The sequence below is a fragment of the Thunnus maccoyii genome, chromosome 20 (assembly GCF_910596095.1).
Source record: "Thunnus maccoyii chromosome 20, fThuMac1.1, whole genome shotgun sequence".
NCBI lineage: Eukaryota > Metazoa > Chordata > Actinopteri > Scombriformes > Scombridae > Thunnus > Thunnus maccoyii.
This window is the reverse complement of record NC_056552.1, coordinates 25,754,054-25,771,608: the sequence shown is the minus strand read 5'-3', so window position 1 is coordinate 25,771,608 and position 17,555 is coordinate 25,754,054. Positions and strand designations below refer to the sequence as shown.

The following is a 17,555-nucleotide window of genomic DNA, read 5'->3' as shown; positions in this document are numbered from 1 at the left end:
TGTTATAATATATAACTCATTACAACCCATTCTTTATAATTTTACTTTTATACAAGTACATTTTCCTGACACTTGTGTACTTATACTTAAGATTTTAAATGCAATACTTTTACTTGTAATGAAGTATTTTATACTGCACTGCTATGTTTACTTATGTAATGAATTTCAATACCTCTTCCACCATTGTGTCTGTTGATCAAAGTTATAATGTTGTCTGTGGGTCGTCTTATTTGTGCAGCAAGTTACAACACTGACATATCTCCCATTATAAATATAATGGTAATAATTATAATGGTGAATGTCTTAGAAAAACACAATTACACCTGATATTAAAATGTGTCCTTGTTTTCTCATTTGTCCCTGTATTGTGATTGGATTTCCATATGCCATTAGCTAAGTGGAGCTGACAGACTTGTCAACAAACATAGAGCCTTCCAGGCCAGGAAACTGCTCCCACCAGTGGACATCAGTCATTTCTAAATCACTTTTTGTGAGGGAACACATGTAACGACTGCTGCTGCTTGTATCTTCTGCCCGGCTTGCTTTAGCTGGCAGGAAGAGACCTTTCAACTTACTGGGCCCATTTCTTTCTCATGAATGTAGTCAGGCTGTATATTTACACCTGCTGAGATCTGATCACGATGAGAGCCTGACCACCTCCAAATGTGGTCTGGCTGATCCAGCGCATTCCAGATACACATCATATTTTAATGCCAGGTGTAAATGCGGTATTGAAGTCATGCGTGTGTCCAGCAGATGCAGTACATCTTTAATTTTCCCTTTGGGCAGTTTACAAGTGTTAACCAGTACCAAACTTTTATATATGGGTTCAGCCATGACAAGCCATTTGACAGATATGTGTTTACCAGTGTTCATTGTTATGTTAGTGCTTATTCAGGACAGAACAAGCTGCAGTTAGTTTATAGTGGCCATGAAAATATGTGACTGTGAAACCATGAAATGTGTGTGAATTAGATATCTCAACTTTTGAGAGAATAAAACCTTTTGAAACCAAAAGAAAAACAAAAACTCTACAGAAAAATCTAGAATCTAATTATAATATCATACCAAGAGTCCCATTGGATTAAAATATCCACTTCCATTTCACTGTGGAGCTTCTTTGTTCTCACTTTTTGTTAACAGTTTTTACCTTCACATTGCTGGACTGTTCGTATACTCTAACAGGAAATACTTATCTTAACACATGAGGTCAGTGTTTTAATGACTTTACAATGGTGATATATTTACAACTGCCACATCATAGGTCTGATATACAGTACATTATCTATATAAATTGGAAAATGATCTAAAACATGTAGTTTTAAGTTTGGGGGTGGGGGGGTACATTGAAACTTGACATGCACTCACAAGGCCATATACTGTAACAGCATTACTATAATCTGCTGATTACATCCAGTCTCAGGAGGCCTTGCTGTCACAGATAAGGACACAAAGCCGATAAATGTTGAGAATTACAACCAGGAAGTTTTTAATGGCGAAGAAGATCAGCATTTGGTGCACCACGTTGAAGTAGATCATGACAGTGAGGCGAACCACAAGGAAAGGCCCATCCTGGATGAACAAAGCTTCCACTGTGCTCCAGATATCAGTCCTGAGGTGAGAGAAGCGAGAGGTAGCTGGTTCGGAGAGGTCATCTGAAGATGCATGCATTACTGTTGGGACAAAGGAAAAAATACATTTAAGACAACTCCAATAGGACATATTTTCATTGAAAAAAAATGTCCATTTTACTCTACATGTTGATCTTTTCTGGGTTGCCTGTGCAGGGTGATTCAACCCTTTACTGAGGCTCAAAGCAGGGTTTGAATCCTCTTAGAGTCCTAAACTATTCTTGAGTAACATTATTTGATATAAATACTGTATTATATAAAAATGTAAAAAATAAAATTTAAAAAAAGTTTCACTATGTTGACCAGCTAGTTGCTTACTGTGTCTCTCTGCTGTTTGGTGCTGAGCTGGTAGTTTGTTGCTACAAGCGTCAAGATTTCATATTTTATTAGATGTTAACAATTTTGTTGTAATCTTTTTGGCAATGTAGTGTATGTACAATATATATAATGTATGTACAGTGTATATAATTTATGTACAGTATATATAATGTATTACAGTATATTTCCTAGCTTGCAGGAGCATCTGACCTTTTTAAAAATAAATATGCCTGTTTTACACAAAACTGCAAGCCTCCTTATCGTTCACTTACAGTATTACAATTCTATGTGTTTGCTTGGCCCCTGTTAATTGTTGATTTGAAAGTGTACAACTGCCCTGCCCACATATTCACTGTTTGCCAGTTGATTTGTAGAAATCTTTTTGGGAATATTACCAAAGCACAATATCAAATGAAAGGATCAGAACCTTACTCACTTACTTACTTCACATATAAATGAACATCCTTCACATTCAAGCCCTTGCCAAAAAAATTCACACAATGCTGATTAAGCCTATCACCACCAGATGAATCTCTCTGTATTTCACAATATACCAAAGATTTTAATCTGCTGTTGAGTTTGACATTCCTGCGCTGGCCAGATGAATACACACTGAGCATGCTCTATGGGCAGAGCATGCAAACTAGAGTCTTCCGCTGGCTAACTTCCGGTTAGCCTCTGCTAACTTGAATGGGTGTAAAATAATTTAATCCTATTCCTCTTCTAGACTTTCCAAATGTTATTAGACAGAATGGATCAAATTCTGATGAATGGTGAAACATGTCAGTTCATGGGGGTTGTGTGTCGCTCAAAACAATTTATCCATTGTTTTATAGCAGCAATAGTAGCAACAGAGTAGGCTATGGCGGAGCCTATGACATAAGCACGTCAACAGTGTTTTTGTAATTACTCTCACTGCCAGAGGAGGGAGACAAAAGTCCCACACTCCAGCTTTAGGTTTAATTTAGTTAATTTGCTCTCTACAAACAGCATAAAAACAGATAACAGAAGTGAAACAGATGTGACAGTAGAGATCAGCAAGCCATAGGCTGATACAGTCAAATCTAAACTGAAAAAACATGAATTGGCAAAGTAAAGTCATATAAACACTAATAAAATAAAGAAAAAAGAGAGAAACTTAAGGTTGGTCATGCTTTATGATGCATATATCAAAATGAATTTGTTTAATTAAATGACCACAAACAGCTCATTTTTGCCTCTGGCTTCTCTAATGGATTTATCCAGCCCTGGGTGTACGGCTATATTTCTTTTATTATTAACAACAGCAGTACAAAGTGTGTTCTGTTCAGCTTTTAGTGTGAATATCAATCGACTTATTTATCAAAAATGGGCTGATGCTGATAAAGAGCACTGTATTTTTAGCAAAAAGATAGCAGTAGAATCTTATCTTTTAGTGCAGTTATTGTACCGTACCTGAGAGATGCAGTGGAAACTGCAGCATGCTCCATGTCCACACCCCCAGAATTATGTAGACCATAGCTGGACTGCTATCCCTGTTTCACGCACACATATGACTGACTTCACCAAATTATTTTATAAAATAACAACTTAAATGTAACATCTTCCTTCTTTTCTATCATCCTTCTCCTCCCCTCTTACTTACTTGATGTCAGACAGTGTTTCAGAGGTGAACTCCAGTATGTCAGCAGCTGTGCCCACAAAGATCAGCAGTAACTGGGAGAGCTGATTTCTGGTCAGCTCCCCAGCAGCGGGCAGCAGCCATTTCCCCAAGATCAGTAAGATGAGCAGGATCTGGTGTAAAGCAAGGATCCAGTCGTTGGCACACACTGTTGACAGTGGGATGTTCTGGGTAGAGTGTGGAAATTAAATTAAGTTTTAGAGGATCAAAAAGTGTTTTACAGGCCTTATCTTTGACCATTAGGCCAACTTTTAAATATTAGTTATTTAAGTATCTGTAACATTTCATTATGGAGTCACCCAGTCACACAGGAGAGAAAAATGCAACAGAATCAAAAGCTGAAGAGCTTCCTTAAAGAAACAGTTCAACATTTTGGGAAATACATTTATTTGCTTGGTTTCTGAGAGTGTGATAAAAAGAAGCCTGTAGCGGTTAAGATGATGACCATGAACCACAAGATCCCCATGGGACCCATTTCCTGTTATTTCTGTACTGTCATGATCTAATAAAGATTAAAAAAAAGACTAGAAAGACTTCAGGAAGCTGCACCTGGCTGTTGTTTGCAAAGAAATACTTCAAGCACATACTGTAACTCCCTCTGTGTGTATTAAACAAACAAGATATAACATGTAAATTTGTGCGTTTTAGAGCCAGGCTAGCTGTTTCCCCCCTGCTTCCAGTCATTGTGCTAAGCTAGGCTAACCACATCCTGGCCCCAGCTCTGTATTTAACATAATGGAATGAGATTTATATTCATCTTCTCGTCTTACTGTTAAGAAAGCAAATAAGCATATTTCCCAAAATGTTTCACTGTTCCTTTAATCAATTTGCATAGAGGTTTCTGAGATCTCTGTACCACATGATACTGAATATGAGAAAGTATATTCCTAACCAGTGTGGCTCTAGTTCTCTAACTAATTTTAATTCTTATCTTATTGTCTATTTATTTTACAACTGACTTTAACCTGTGTGACTTCTGATGCGTGAATTTATCCATCTGTCTATCTAGAGATGGTGCCCTTTTTCTGTAGTGCCACCATGAGGTTGCCATTTTAGGTTTGTCGTGAAATTTTGTAAAGCCATCCATGGTGTAATAATTGAATTGTAATAACTCTGATCCTCTGACTTTTCAGTAAGTGCTACCATCAGGTCAAAATTTGAATTTGTCCAATACTTTGGTTTATGACCACATACATAACTGCAAAACTAATGACACTCTCATCAGTATTTTGTGTTTAGTGCTAATTAGCAAATGTTAGCATGGTAATATGCTAAATTAAGATGATGAACATGGTAAATAGTAAACCCTGTAAATATCAATATGTTAGCATTGTCATAGTGTGTAAATTAGCATGCTGATGTTAGCATTAAGCGCAAAGGACCAGAGATGCTAGCATGGCTGTAGATTCTTAGTTTTGTTAATGGATAGTTCACAAAAACTACACTGTATATTCATCTTAATCTACACCTTTAAAAAATCTGTAGTTTAACAAAAGTGCTGTAGGTTAAAGTATTCCTTTGTACTGAAAATAGGAAAGAGAATATTGTCAAAACAGACTAGTCAGCAAAGACTTTTCATGTTCGGCTTGTAATTGTTTTTATTGAGGGTGGACCATTTCATTAGAAAGCAGCCAGCTCTATGAATGTGCCTGAGTTATAAGGGGAAAAAACACCCGCAGCCCTACAATAGGCTCTTTGAGGTGAACCCGCATTACCAAACACTGCCCCACTGTCTAGACATGTGAGGGCATGTAGGGAAAAGCAAAAGCAAATCTCAGCTAAACAAATATGTGCATCATTTACTAACTTTGAACAAAGAAGAATTATTTTGTTGAAATGTCACCCTACCTTACCAGAAAAAACACCTCACGCCTCATATTTCTCAGAAAAATACTCGTCTATTAATTTGCACAATTTGAAACTGCTTTTATACTAAGTTTTTTTTAATACACTGAAGCTTTCATGTTAAACTTGATTTATTTCCACAGACTATAACATTCTAGTGCTTAAATATTTCAAACTTGTTTACAATTTTTGTAACCTTTTACCCTGAAACTCACCTTGAGTGACTCACTGCCATTGGTTGAGTTCATCCAGGAATTGAAAATACTCCTAATATTTTCAGTTGAGTCGAGTTTATCACACTAGAATAAGAGACACACAGTTTAACATTGATAATGTTCAATTTGTGAACACAGTATTATCACATGGAACTCTCAGAATAGAAAATAACAGAATACATGGATGATACCCTTGAGTTGGTGGATTTGTTCTCCTGGTGGTGAAGCTCTAAAATCCATAATGATGGGATAATACTGATGAGGAAGAGAAAGATAGCAGGAGAAAACCTGAATGGAGAGAAACATTACACAAACAGTGTTACAATCTTGGAATAACAAATCATATGTAACATGTATGATATATTGACTACAATAGGTCATACTGTACCATTTGTAATCATTCCCTCTTCTTCTCAGCGTCAGGATCATCTCAGCCACCAGAGGCAAGTAGAGGATAGTGAGAAACCAGTAGAATCCATTGTTTTTCACCCACACCACTCTCCATACCCCTATTAGAGAGATGAGGATAAAGAGAGACCTGGTCACCACAGCACAAATGAACTTGAAGAACATGACGCCAGGCTTTGAGTTTGGGAAACACAGTGGAGACGTGCGGGAAGTCCCAGCTGCTACAGGGGACAGAGGAGTTATATGTGAAAAGTCTGAAGGATTTCAGTGTTGGTGGTGGGCGGGAGCTGGGGCACGCCTCCAGCAACCTGCTTCATTGCTACAATGTTGTTCCAGTCTTAATATGCCAGTTGCCTGTAGACATGCAGTTTTTTACTCAGAATAGCTGTGATCTGTGCAATAATAAATATAAGGTCTCACAGTTGTATGACATGCTTCCAAAATGTGATATTGTAGATTTTTCTTATTGTCAACAAATGTGCAAATCCAATCCTACAATTAATTGATCTACTAACTAGTTTTGTGTGTATCCAAACTCTGATATAGTATATTCTGTGGCATAGAGCTCCATTGTTGACTCAATCCTGCTGCTGTGTATTATTCCACCACTGGAAATAATCCCCAGCAAATGCATTGTTTCCTCCTGTTTAATAACAGTTACTAAAAACTACAGTGCCCAGTGGAAATTGGTGAGTGTTTTTACAAATGAAACTATATATTTGTAGGCAGAGGCATCAGTGAGTAATGAGTAGTCCCAGGGCAAGCTTTTTTATGGGCTCTAATCACCTCAAGATGCGTGCACACAATCATGCAACACACATGCACGCGCGTGCGCGCACACACACACACACACACACACACACACACACACACAAGGTTCAAACTAGACTATCACACTATCACAGAGTTTTAATGTAGTCATTTCAATTAGAATTACATATATGACATATATATGGTATTAACCACAATCAATTTTAATCCCAAGTGGTCCAGAAATACTGTGAGGGTATGTCGCAACGTTAAAACTATTGGAATATTCTAAGAATATTAGAGGTGGTTTCTCCATTGGGCTGAAGGACCAAATAGACTGCTGACAAAACACAAACACAATAGGCACTATGATATGGTGCATGACTATCAAAAGAAGCATCTTTTACATTAAAAGATGTATGCCAGGCAAGTATCAACTTGAGCCATGCAACAAAGGAATTTTAACAGGTTGGCACAGAGGCAATGTAAAAATACCCCACCTCCTCCACCTCCAGCAAAAATAACTACAGTATATCCACACACAGGTTAAAATTGTAATAGCAACAATGAAAGACATAAGTTACTGGAAGGTATATAAATAGCTTTTGTCCAACTACTTTTAAGAAGACTGAACCAATTATGCAGACAGTGCGCTCAAAGAGCCATGAGCGCACTGTCTGATTCATTGTGAAAGAACGCCTTATGTAATAGGCACACAGGTCGATTTTCCAAGAAATTCGCAAGAATTTAATCTCAGAGTGAGTTGTCTGCATCCACAAAATTCAAAACAAAGGACTGGAGCCTGCCATCATTCTCAAACTGACTGACAGATCTTTTAATTTGACCATAGTTTCAATTATGACACACAAAATACTATTTTTTTTTATCATAAAGACAAACTCTCCAGCTATGAATGTGAATTTAGCTCAGATTTATATGGTAAAAATAGGAACTGGGCTTTTAAAGTAATAATCACACAATTATGATTGATTAATATGTATAATAAGCTACTTCTCTGATAATGGTTGTGGTGTCAACTGATTATAGGCTAGTTTACCTTTAGGCTACTACATCACATACATCACTGTATAAGGATCAAATTATATCACCAGACCAGAGTGGGGATTATTATGCCATTGAAGTCACATTAGAGGAATTATATATAAGTGATATGGAGTGAAACCATCGTTATAAACCACATGACGAGTAATTACTAGCTAATCCCAAACGCTGATGTAAAGTACATGTGTGTGATGACAAATAGGCTCCTATGTTTCCCTTAAACTGTGCGAAGGAAATTGTTTTCTAGCTTCAGTTTGTGCCTCTAACACATGCAAGGCTCAAACTGCTAGTGTCCCTAAACACCTTTAACCAGCACTGCATCGGCAGTATGGTGGGGTGTTGCCATGGCAACGACTAGAGCGTCAACATGTCAACGACAGGAGCGACACGTCGTGACAAGAAAGAGCAACGAAAAGTAAAGGATGAAAAGGTACTGGTACTCATAATAACCTAATATTTGCAACTCTCAGAAAATAAATACGTGTTTGTTGTGTTGTGTTGTGTGTTTGCTTCTTTGACATAACTTTGACCATTATTGTTACTCCCTCGTAAGAAAGAGGAAGCTGTCATCCTCCAGTGGGAAGCGATGCCACTCCGACAGATCCAAGACCTTCTGAAGAGAAATGCGGATCAACTTCACTCGTAAGTTGTGTCTAATAATAACCATGGATAATAACTTAGTTAACTAATGAAGTAGCCAGCTGAGACGGAGCTGAATACAGGCTAGCTAAATGTCTGTGACCGCCCAACTGGACAAATTAGTCAAAGGAGTGACTTTTATAATATATCAGCATGATATCTATTTTGGTTTTTGGAAAACAACTGCATCAACGTAGCATCAACACCGGCTACTGAGATGTAATCATTATTTTACACTAAGCTGATGCAATTTGAGGGATAGTTCAGGCACCGATGAGAATGGTTCTGATGATGTAAAACAGGACTGTAGCCAGGATTTTAGAAATACTGAAGTCATGAGACCCTCACCACTCAGAAAATATTTAAACCAAAAAGAAGGTCTAATTATTTGTATTTTTCATGTTTTGATTATTCAGTAAATTGTTCAGTTGCTCTTTATGTAAATTTTATTTTCCAACATGAAATGATGTTTCAGCGCTTTCTCCACACCTCCACAGGAATAAAATGCTGTAGGAAAAATTGAAACCTTCTTTTACTTATTATTTGTTGGCCTAAAAGTATTTAAATTGAAACATGCTGAGTGTACTGGAATCAACTTCTTAAATACCCATCATGTTACTGACCTTGTTGTCCCCAGTGGTAGCTACACCCTGATAAACACTGTTGTCATTGTGTAATTACTGCTGCACTGATATAGTTTTCACCCACATCTGCTTTCTGTTGTCTGTAGGGAACTGAAGGAGATCCTGAGCTTCAGGAACCATCAGACCTGTATGAAGGAAGCTGCCCTGCTGGATTACTATGTTTGTGGTTTCTGGTGGGCAAAAGAGGCCAAATTCACCCCTACACAGACTTCCTTCACCATGGCTGTACTACACATGCTGCTGGATAACATACGAGGTGGGGAAGAAAGAGGTTGACAGCCAGACAGTCAGTTATTCAGTTAAGACACATTGCAAAAGTACTCTAGAGCAGATCACCCATTATAATGCACTGAATTCATGTTCAAGCCAAGAAGCCATTGCACAGTTCAGTTAGATCAAATATTTGCTGCATAATTACTAAGACTTGTTTTTAATCTTCTTTACTCTCCTCCAACAATTCTTGATTGTCTTTGATTTAGATATTAATTATTTATTTTCAGATGCTAGTTGGTAGTTTTTTTGTAAATGTGAAGCACCAGTAACACTGGTTTTGAGAAGTGCTTTAATTTACTTATGTACTTGAAATAAAGGTAGTATTTATGCATTGAGACAGGGAGGTAGGAAAATATTTTGTGTTTTGTTGTAATAGCAGCACATTCATGGTTTTGATAATCTGGAATTTACTCACAGTAATCAGTTACTTTTAGCCACTGTACTCCAGTTTAATGCTCCATCAGATCAGATGAAATGAGAGCATATTTCAGCCCCTTTAGTACAAATCAAATATACCTTACATCAAGGCCAAACATTTTGCGAACTATGATGTGTTTGAGATTTAGATGTTTTTTTACCAACCGTATAGAAATGAATGGAGACTAAGGCTGATAACAGTACAAAAATTACATATAAATGTATAAAATATACAACTGAATTTTAAAATCTAATTTCTGTGGGATTATAGGATGTTTGTGTCAACAAATAATACCAGGGAACAGTGGCAAATTTAAATATAGACGTGTGTACAATAGGGAAATATGTGAAAGCGATGAGATTTTGCAAGTATGAAAAGGATTGAAGAAACTTACTGTATGTAGTCAGCATGCACAACACCAAGACCCTGAAACTGAAGCAGCTAAATGGAATTCAGCCATCTTTCATTAGATTATTTACACTTGTGGTTTTCCTACTGTCACATGTCACAATCTAATCCAATAGTCCAGCAATAAATCCTACCTTTTTATATTGCAATATTACAAATACCTCTCAATAAATAGTGGTCCAGTACTAAACCACCACTATGGCCTTAAAAATGACCATTGTGTTGAATATACACCTTCCAGAAGGAGTGTCAACAGAATATTTCAAGTTTCACAAAGGTAGGATTTATTGCAGGGATAATTAATGCAGCAGATAGTGCAGGTGTTCCTTTGTTTCTGGTATTTCAGTGAATGTAGGATGTAGTTAAAATGTAAATGTGATTGGTAAGTGTACTATTTAACTACAGTATGTTCCCTATCCAATATGTGAGTTTCACAGCAGCTGCGTTCTCATCATATTCCAGAGAAACAGATGAGTTTAGTGGATAACCTGACGGAGTTTGCTAAGGCCTTAGCTGCTGCCCGCCAGTGCTCATCTTCAGATGAAGGCAGCACTCCACCTCTAGACAGAGAAGCAGCCACAGCGCTCATAAGTTACACCAGAGACAGGTACCAGGAATCCTTCAAATGGTTTTGGATTTGGGGGGAAAATCTATTTAGAGGGTTTTCCAAGCTGTGATTTATGATTTATTCAGAGATGCCTGAATGGTTACAAATGCTCACCTAGTGTAAATCCCAGTCAACATGTCCATGTGGACCCAGCATGCGTTAGAGATATGCTGGCATAAACATGTGTCCATCCATTTGCTTCATGTAGGCCTCATGTGGATTTTGGTACGGTAAGCTACACTAGCCAATGTTTAACCTACATGGTTAACAACAAACAGAGGGCCCTGTTTAGCACATAAGGAGCCATTTGTACCTCTCCAGTCATTAGCCCAGATACTGTAAGCAGATTCAAAAATTGGTCTTGAGGATAATTGCTTGCCTGGGCCCCACTTGTAGCCCACACTGGCCTAATTTCCAACATAGGTGGTGTACAGTAAATGTAGCTGACAGACACATTTTTATGCCAGGTCATCAGTAACAATGTGGGGGTCATCCTGGAGAAGCTGGTATCACATGTTGCAAAGCCACAGGTCACAGCATGTTTAGTAAAACACTGTAGGTGTGCAAACAAGGACATTTTTTGGGGGGTAAAACCCTTATGACAATATTGAGCTCTGATTACATGAACTTTTCATCGGTCTCTTTTGTAAATATTGAAGTAAAATATAAGATTATTGTAATATCAGCAAGGATGTAGTAGTGGACAGAGCCACAGTGGTGGAAGAAGTACTCAGATATTTTTAGTGTCGCCAATATTTTTTATTCATATTTATTTCATATGTAGTACATCACATTTATGGGGAGTCAAATCATCCAATTTAAATAAAACGGATAACCTCACAATACATGTTTACCCTTAATTCATTTCTTGCTCATGTACAGCATCCTTACAGCCTTCACTGACCCCCAACCCCTCAAACAATGACACAATAAAATTACAATACAGAACATTAAACGCTCAAAATAAAGACATCAATACCAACACACCACACCCTCACTGGAAGCAGTGCTATGTTACTTAATTCTCTAATTATTATTTTTTTTAACCTTTATTCATTCAGGGAAGTTTCACTGAGAGGAAGCCTCTCTTTTGCAGAAATACCCTGATCACATTCACAAAGTTACACACATTCACACCTGGAAGCTGCCCAGTAAAACCACAGTCTGACCTGCCAGCCACTGAGCAGCTCCACTGGAGCAGTTGGGCCTTATTCAGATTAAATCAGGCGATGCAGTGAAAACCCCAGTCCTCCCATTCATTTGAATGGGGGTAGTGCGTTTCAGCTGCGGGTGTTTTGGCCACAGTGGCGCCACACAGGCCTGCAGCGGTGGCCAATCACAGCTGGAGATCAGACTGATCAGAGCTGTAAAACTCTGCCATGAGGGAGTAAAAAGATGTTACTAGGAGGAGGAGAGGACAATTCTCTTCATCTGATGATGTTAAAAGTAAAGTCAGACTTTGCTGTTGGCTTCCCGACTCATTGAGCCAGACTGCTGTAATTTTCGCTCTACGACTGTTAATATTTCACTTAATTAAGATTTAATAGTTTTTTCAGAAAGTAACCATGTGATCAGTTTATCCAAATAACGCCTGTTTGCTGCAACGTTTTTGGAGATGTGAGGAGCTGCTGGCCAGGTGAGACCAGTCGGTCATCTCACAGCAGTAATCCGAGTCCTGCATTGTCATCCTGGGAGGAACATGATCCGATGAACTGATATGCAGCTCTTTGGTGATTTACTGCTGGCTCTAATGTCTCGGCAGCATTTCGATATATGATATAATTCCTTTTGGAAGATAAATGTTGGTTTCACAGATGGAATATAACACTTGTAGCTGCCACATTAGTTTATCTAAATGTAAAGTGAAGCTTCATGTTTTTACTGGACAGAACAACCGCGCTGCCTCTGGAGCTCTAAATATAAATGTATTAAAATGAACAGATCAGTCTATATTAAATTTTGTTTTATTTTATGAAGCGTCCTCCTCAGAACTTGCCAAATCCTCAATACAACTACCTGATTGTACTGTGAGATGCAGTAAATGATGTTATTCAGTCTGTAATGTAGCTATAATAAAAAATCCAAACTGTTATGTGGTTTAATATAATAGCCACATATATTTCCCCCATGTCACATTTCACACAGAGTGTATTACACTCACTATCATGCCTGGATCTGTTAACTAGAGTCACATTTAGTTTATGACTGATCTTATATTGTACTTCATGAGATGTATTTTTTTTAGCATTCAGTGATATTAATTTGCTATGCACATCTAAGCTTATTGAACCCCTGCTGGCATTATTAGAATATTCTCCCAGTTGATGATTTCCAATAACTTTCCTAACTTAATGAACAAAGTAATAGTAATAATTCTTCTGAATGACCAATTTCCATGTTGTCTTTATAGTCAGGGACTGAGTTAACAATGAGACTTTTTTTCTCCAAGTTCATAATCTGTCATCAACAGAGAGATTTATTTCATTACTGTTCCATCAAACAGATGTTTTTACTTGGTAAAAGTAACAATACTCAATTAATAAGTAAAAGTCCTGCATTCAAAATTATACATAAGAAAAAGTGCAAAAGTATTCTTAGCAAAATGTACTTATAGTGATGTGTCAAAAGTAAAATTACCAATTTTGCAGAATTGTATAAGCATATTCTTGTGTATGTTTTTTTATGCATTAACATGTACGCAGCATGATATGTTAATGTTGTACCTAGTCGGGATGGAGCTCATTTGAACTACTTTATTTGTGTGTTATATTGTATATACTTGCTATCTGGGTATCTATAATAATGCAGCTGTTTTATAGTCATCATAAATTTTGTATGTAAAATCTTTATCTGCAAACTGATTAATAACTACAGCCAATAAAGTATTTATTATAGAGTATTATCATAGAGTAAAAGTATAAATCAGCAGAAAAACTGCTGCAGACCAATAAGTTTTTGTATGTTATTCATGTTATTTATGAAAAGATTGATTCAGGATGACCATCACATTAATGTGCTGAGGAAAATAACATACTTACCTGAAATTACATATATTTAGATTCTGTTGATTTTGTACTTGAGGTTTTAATAATCGTTATTCAAACAGCTGTGTGTTCTGTGGACTGTAAGTCTCTTTCAGAAATACAGACTCTATGAGCTTCTTTTCACCACACCCAGAGAGGAGTTACTGACAGGCATGGAGGTGAGACAGCTTGTAATTCGCAAAAGCTGTGTGCAAGTCATGTGCATGTGTGTGTGTGTCTGTCTGTCTGTCTGTCCACATGCATGTAAGTAACATTTTAAACATGCTTTTTTTTCCAGAGGACAATTGAGGTGTTCACTTGTGAGGATGCTCTAACTCCATTGGAGGAAGGTATCTCTACTCATCTGTACTTCCAGTGATGGGCCCTGCCTGCTATCCAGGAGGATGGAGAGGTGATGATGACAGCTGTTACTAGTCATTACATAATTGTCCACAGTGGGGCGTTGTTTGATATCCAGAGGTTTTTTCGTCACTTGTAACAGATCAGCAACCTCATCTATAGAGTTGTTTGGACCAGTGCAGGGGAGGATCATGCTGTATTAAAAGCATAACTGGTATATCTCTTGTTTAAATAAGCATTTAGAGGCTAATTAGAGCCGCCACTATTAGTTGGTTAATGGATTAATCGATTTACAGGAAAGTCATCTGCAACTATTTTGATAACTGATTAATCGTTATCAGTTATCAGTTATTTTTCAAGCAAAAATGCCAAATATTCTCTGGTTCCAGCTTCTCAAATGTGACAATTTGCTGCTTCCTTGTAATATATTACAGTAAGCTAAATATCTTAATGTTTAGACTGTTTTTAACCATTTCATAGACTAAATCATTTATAAATTCGAGAGAAAAAGAAAATAGTAGCAGATAAATTGATAATGAAAATAATCGTTAGTGGCAGCCCTACACCTAATAATGTGGAAAGAGATAGGAAGGATCATTAGTTGAAAAAGAAATAAATTGAGAGGAAGAAAGAGCGTTCAGAAACAGGAAGAAAGAGAGATCATATTGTTTAAATGAACAGCTGCACAGTGAGGGCTGCCTGGTCCTGATATGTCATTTGAAACCACCACACGCACACTAATTTCATAATGTATTGCCAACTGTGGCCTAGTTGAATCTACTAAAATGATTCCAGTTTGGCCCCTCTAAACAACACCTGTAAAGCTCACTGATAAACACGCTGTATACTAATCATTTAAACTGAACACAAACACAAATGTAAAAACTACTATTTTTGTTTTAGGGGGACACTATAAGACTAGGAATCTGCTACATATAACTCTATAAGCACATGATTAAATTCTAATTGTTACAATAACATCTAAAATCAGAATAAAATCTCATTAAAGTATTATAAATCTAAATATAATAAGTGCAGAGCTTGGATGTTTTTGGTTGACCACTGCACAGACATACTGTAAACCTCAGCAGAGTCAGAGCAGATTAATAATGCAGGTAGGAATGCAGGAATTTCAGATGGGATTTTAACATCTGTGAATAATATATGAGCTTATATTGCAAGCTTATGTGTTTGTATTCCAAATGGTATCACCAAAGTGTACAGGCATAGTCTGTTGTCAGTATGTCCTCAATTTTGCAATGAGATAAGAAAATACAAGGTCGAAACAATCCAACTCAGTCATTGTAAATCAATCTCAAGTCATTTCTAATGCCGAACACAAATTTAACAGAAGATGAGTCAACAGTGCACTTTCACTTCTTGTCCTATAGTGCTGTTACTGTGAACTATATGATAAATAAAGAACACCATTCTGTGTCCCGGGTGCTTTCAGCCTTCCATTCTGCAGGATATTTTAGTGTCAGCTGTGATTTTAGCCTGTCACAGATTGTCTGTTCCAGTGGTATTTGTGGTCATAATAATCACCACATGTTTTATTTAGAAAGCTTTTATCAGGGCAAACTCAAACTGCTACAAGGGGGAAGAGTTCAGATATGAAATGCTCTGCTTTGTCTGTGAGTGAGGAGGATATTTGAGTTTCCCAGGGTTCTAACTTATCATGTGGCTTCCATCAGGCCTTATAAGGTTGATGTTCTGAAAATTGGAGAAGAGGGTGAATACCATAAGTGGATTTGGAACAGTTTCATGCGGAAGTATATACAGTAGTGACACAGAGAAAATAAATTGAGCTATGCTGTGAGGCTGTAGACAGTGTAGAATATATGTGTGGTTATAATTAAAATGATCTAAAATTGAGTTGAAAGTTCATTCTTGACCTTTGGAATAGCGGTTAAATGAATCTCAACTCACGCGAATAAAGGGAGCCCCGAGCTAAAAATTCCCCGCTTAGAAAAAACATGATAATATGATGCATATTGTTTTTTATGTCTTCTTGAGATATTTCAAGAGGCTACGCCAAACCTTATAAGACTTTTAACTGTTGCGAGGATGAAGTAACACACCAGTGTAACGTTGTGACACACTGATGTGATTTTAATAGTTTTTTGACAACAACAGAGCTCAACGGCTCAGAGGAATAAAATATGTCAGACTTACACAATACAAACACAATACTTGTTAGTAGATCAATTCATTCTTGTTTCATGGGATTTGTTGAGAAAAGTATATGTAAGAATATCACCAGACCACACGTTTTCTATGCAGAACAATATGGAGAAGTGCTACTAGAACAAAAACAATGATGATAAACTGATCACAAATCAGATGTGGAAACTGTCACATCCACATGATTGCTGATTGTGTGTGTGTGTGTGTGTGTGTGTGTGTGTGTGTGTGTTGTTCTCAGGCAGGTTTGAAGAGAAAAGTTCTGCCAGACCAGGGTGCCTGAATATCAGCTCTGCCAAATACTTTCAATATATCACATCTTCAATAATATTACACAACCCTATTAAATTAATTTATCCATAACTATCAAAATGAATATTCTGTTTTTATTAATGACATGTTTTGTTGAATTCATTACAAGCTGCATATTTAATATGAAAGTCTCCACATTAGGATGCCTCGGAGGTTTCTTACAAATGCTGTATCTCCAGTGTGTCATGATGAGTTTTGGTACACTGCTGTATTTCACTGTTTTTCTTCTCTTTGTCTTCATTTGGTTGTGATATTCAGCTCTTATTTTTGTCATAGTCTTTTCAAAATGTGAGACCATTTATAAGGGAACTGGTAGAAAAACTGCTGAGGAATCCAAATAAAGTATATACAGCATCGCATTAGTGCTGACATCAACACCATAAATTACACTTGACATATTTTAGTGATACAAGAAAATCCTGTTGTTGCTCATGTTAGAGGATTTTACATGGATCAAGTCACACCCACATCATGTGAAATACTTACACAAACTTCAGTCTTTATTATTACGCCCAGCTTTTACTCTGAGATCTATGTGCTGGCAGCTACATCTGTGTGTGTGTGTGGGTGATACAGATATGCACTTATACTACTATACAGACATTCTTACAGCACGTCTTCCTTATAAGGAAATATGAAAACTAAAAGCAAGGTTCAGATATTCCAACCTCAGAAACAAAGAACATTTATTTGAACATTTCTGACATTTTGATATGTATTGATTTTCATGATGGTTTCTGCCCCGCCATAATTTTACTATTGGTGAATGCTGCGTGTTGTTAGAGGCTGTGTGAGTGT

The 17,555-nt window shown here is 37.1% G+C and overlaps 2 protein-coding genes across 3 annotated transcripts; one reads left to right on the top strand and one right to left on the bottom strand.

Annotated features, from left to right (window-relative positions):
* Window positions 1-1,197: 1,197 nt before the first annotated feature.
* Window positions 1,198-6,605, bottom strand: tmem26b (transmembrane protein 26b). The gene is made up of 6 exons (XM_042397976.1): window positions 6,058-6,605; window positions 5,861-5,957; window positions 5,670-5,753; window positions 3,574-3,776; window positions 3,384-3,463; window positions 1,198-1,673 (listed from the first exon to the last, which is right to left on the bottom strand). The coding sequence occupies exons 1-6, from the start codon at window positions 6,240-6,242 to the stop codon at window positions 1,420-1,422; spliced, it is 903 nt and encodes a 300-aa protein (XP_042253910.1). The 5' UTR covers window positions 6,243-6,605; the 3' UTR covers window positions 1,198-1,419.
* A 1,564-nt stretch (window positions 6,606-8,169) lies between these two features.
* cabcoco1 (ciliary associated calcium binding coiled-coil 1) lies at window positions 8,170-17,264 on the top strand. 2 transcript variants are annotated; one of them, XM_042396353.1, is made up of 7 exons: window positions 8,170-8,319; window positions 8,443-8,531; window positions 9,259-9,428; window positions 10,734-10,878; window positions 14,008-14,080; window positions 14,200-14,313; window positions 16,691-17,264. In XM_042396353.1, exons 1-6 carry the CDS (start codon window positions 8,257-8,259, stop codon window positions 14,278-14,280), a joined length of 621 nt encoding a protein of 206 aa, XP_042252287.1. In that variant the 5' UTR covers window positions 8,170-8,256; the 3' UTR covers window positions 14,281-14,313; window positions 16,691-17,264. The 2 variants fall into 2 exon arrangements, with proteins under 2 accessions (XP_042252287.1, XP_042252286.1); XM_042396352.1 differs by having other exon boundaries at window positions 8,173-8,319; window positions 16,687-17,257.
* Window positions 17,265-17,555: the final 291 nt, after the last annotated feature.

Coding starts and splice junctions, on each gene's coding strand:
- tmem26b (XM_042397976.1), bottom strand. CDS start 6,242: ATGTTCTTCAAGTTCATTTGTGCTGTGGTGACCAGGTCTCTCTTTATC. Junction 3,777..5,669: donor ATGGCAGTGAGTCACTCAAG/GTGAGTTTCAGG, acceptor CACTCTACCCAG/AACATCCCACTGTCAACAGT. Junction 3,464..3,573: donor GAAACACTGTCTGACATCAA/GTAAGTAAGAGG, acceptor TGCGTGAAACAG/GGATAGCAGTCCAGCTATGG.
- cabcoco1 (XM_042396353.1), top strand. CDS start 8,257: ATGTCAACGACAGGAGCGACACGTCGTGACAAGAAAGAGCAACGAAAA. Junction 8,320..8,442: donor GAAAAGTAAAGGATGAAAAG/GTACTGGTACTC, acceptor CTCCCTCGTAAG/AAAGAGGAAGCTGTCATCCT. Junction 14,081..14,199: donor AGTTACTGACAGGCATGGAG/GTGAGACAGCTT, acceptor TTTTTTTTCCAG/AGGACAATTGAGGTGTTCAC.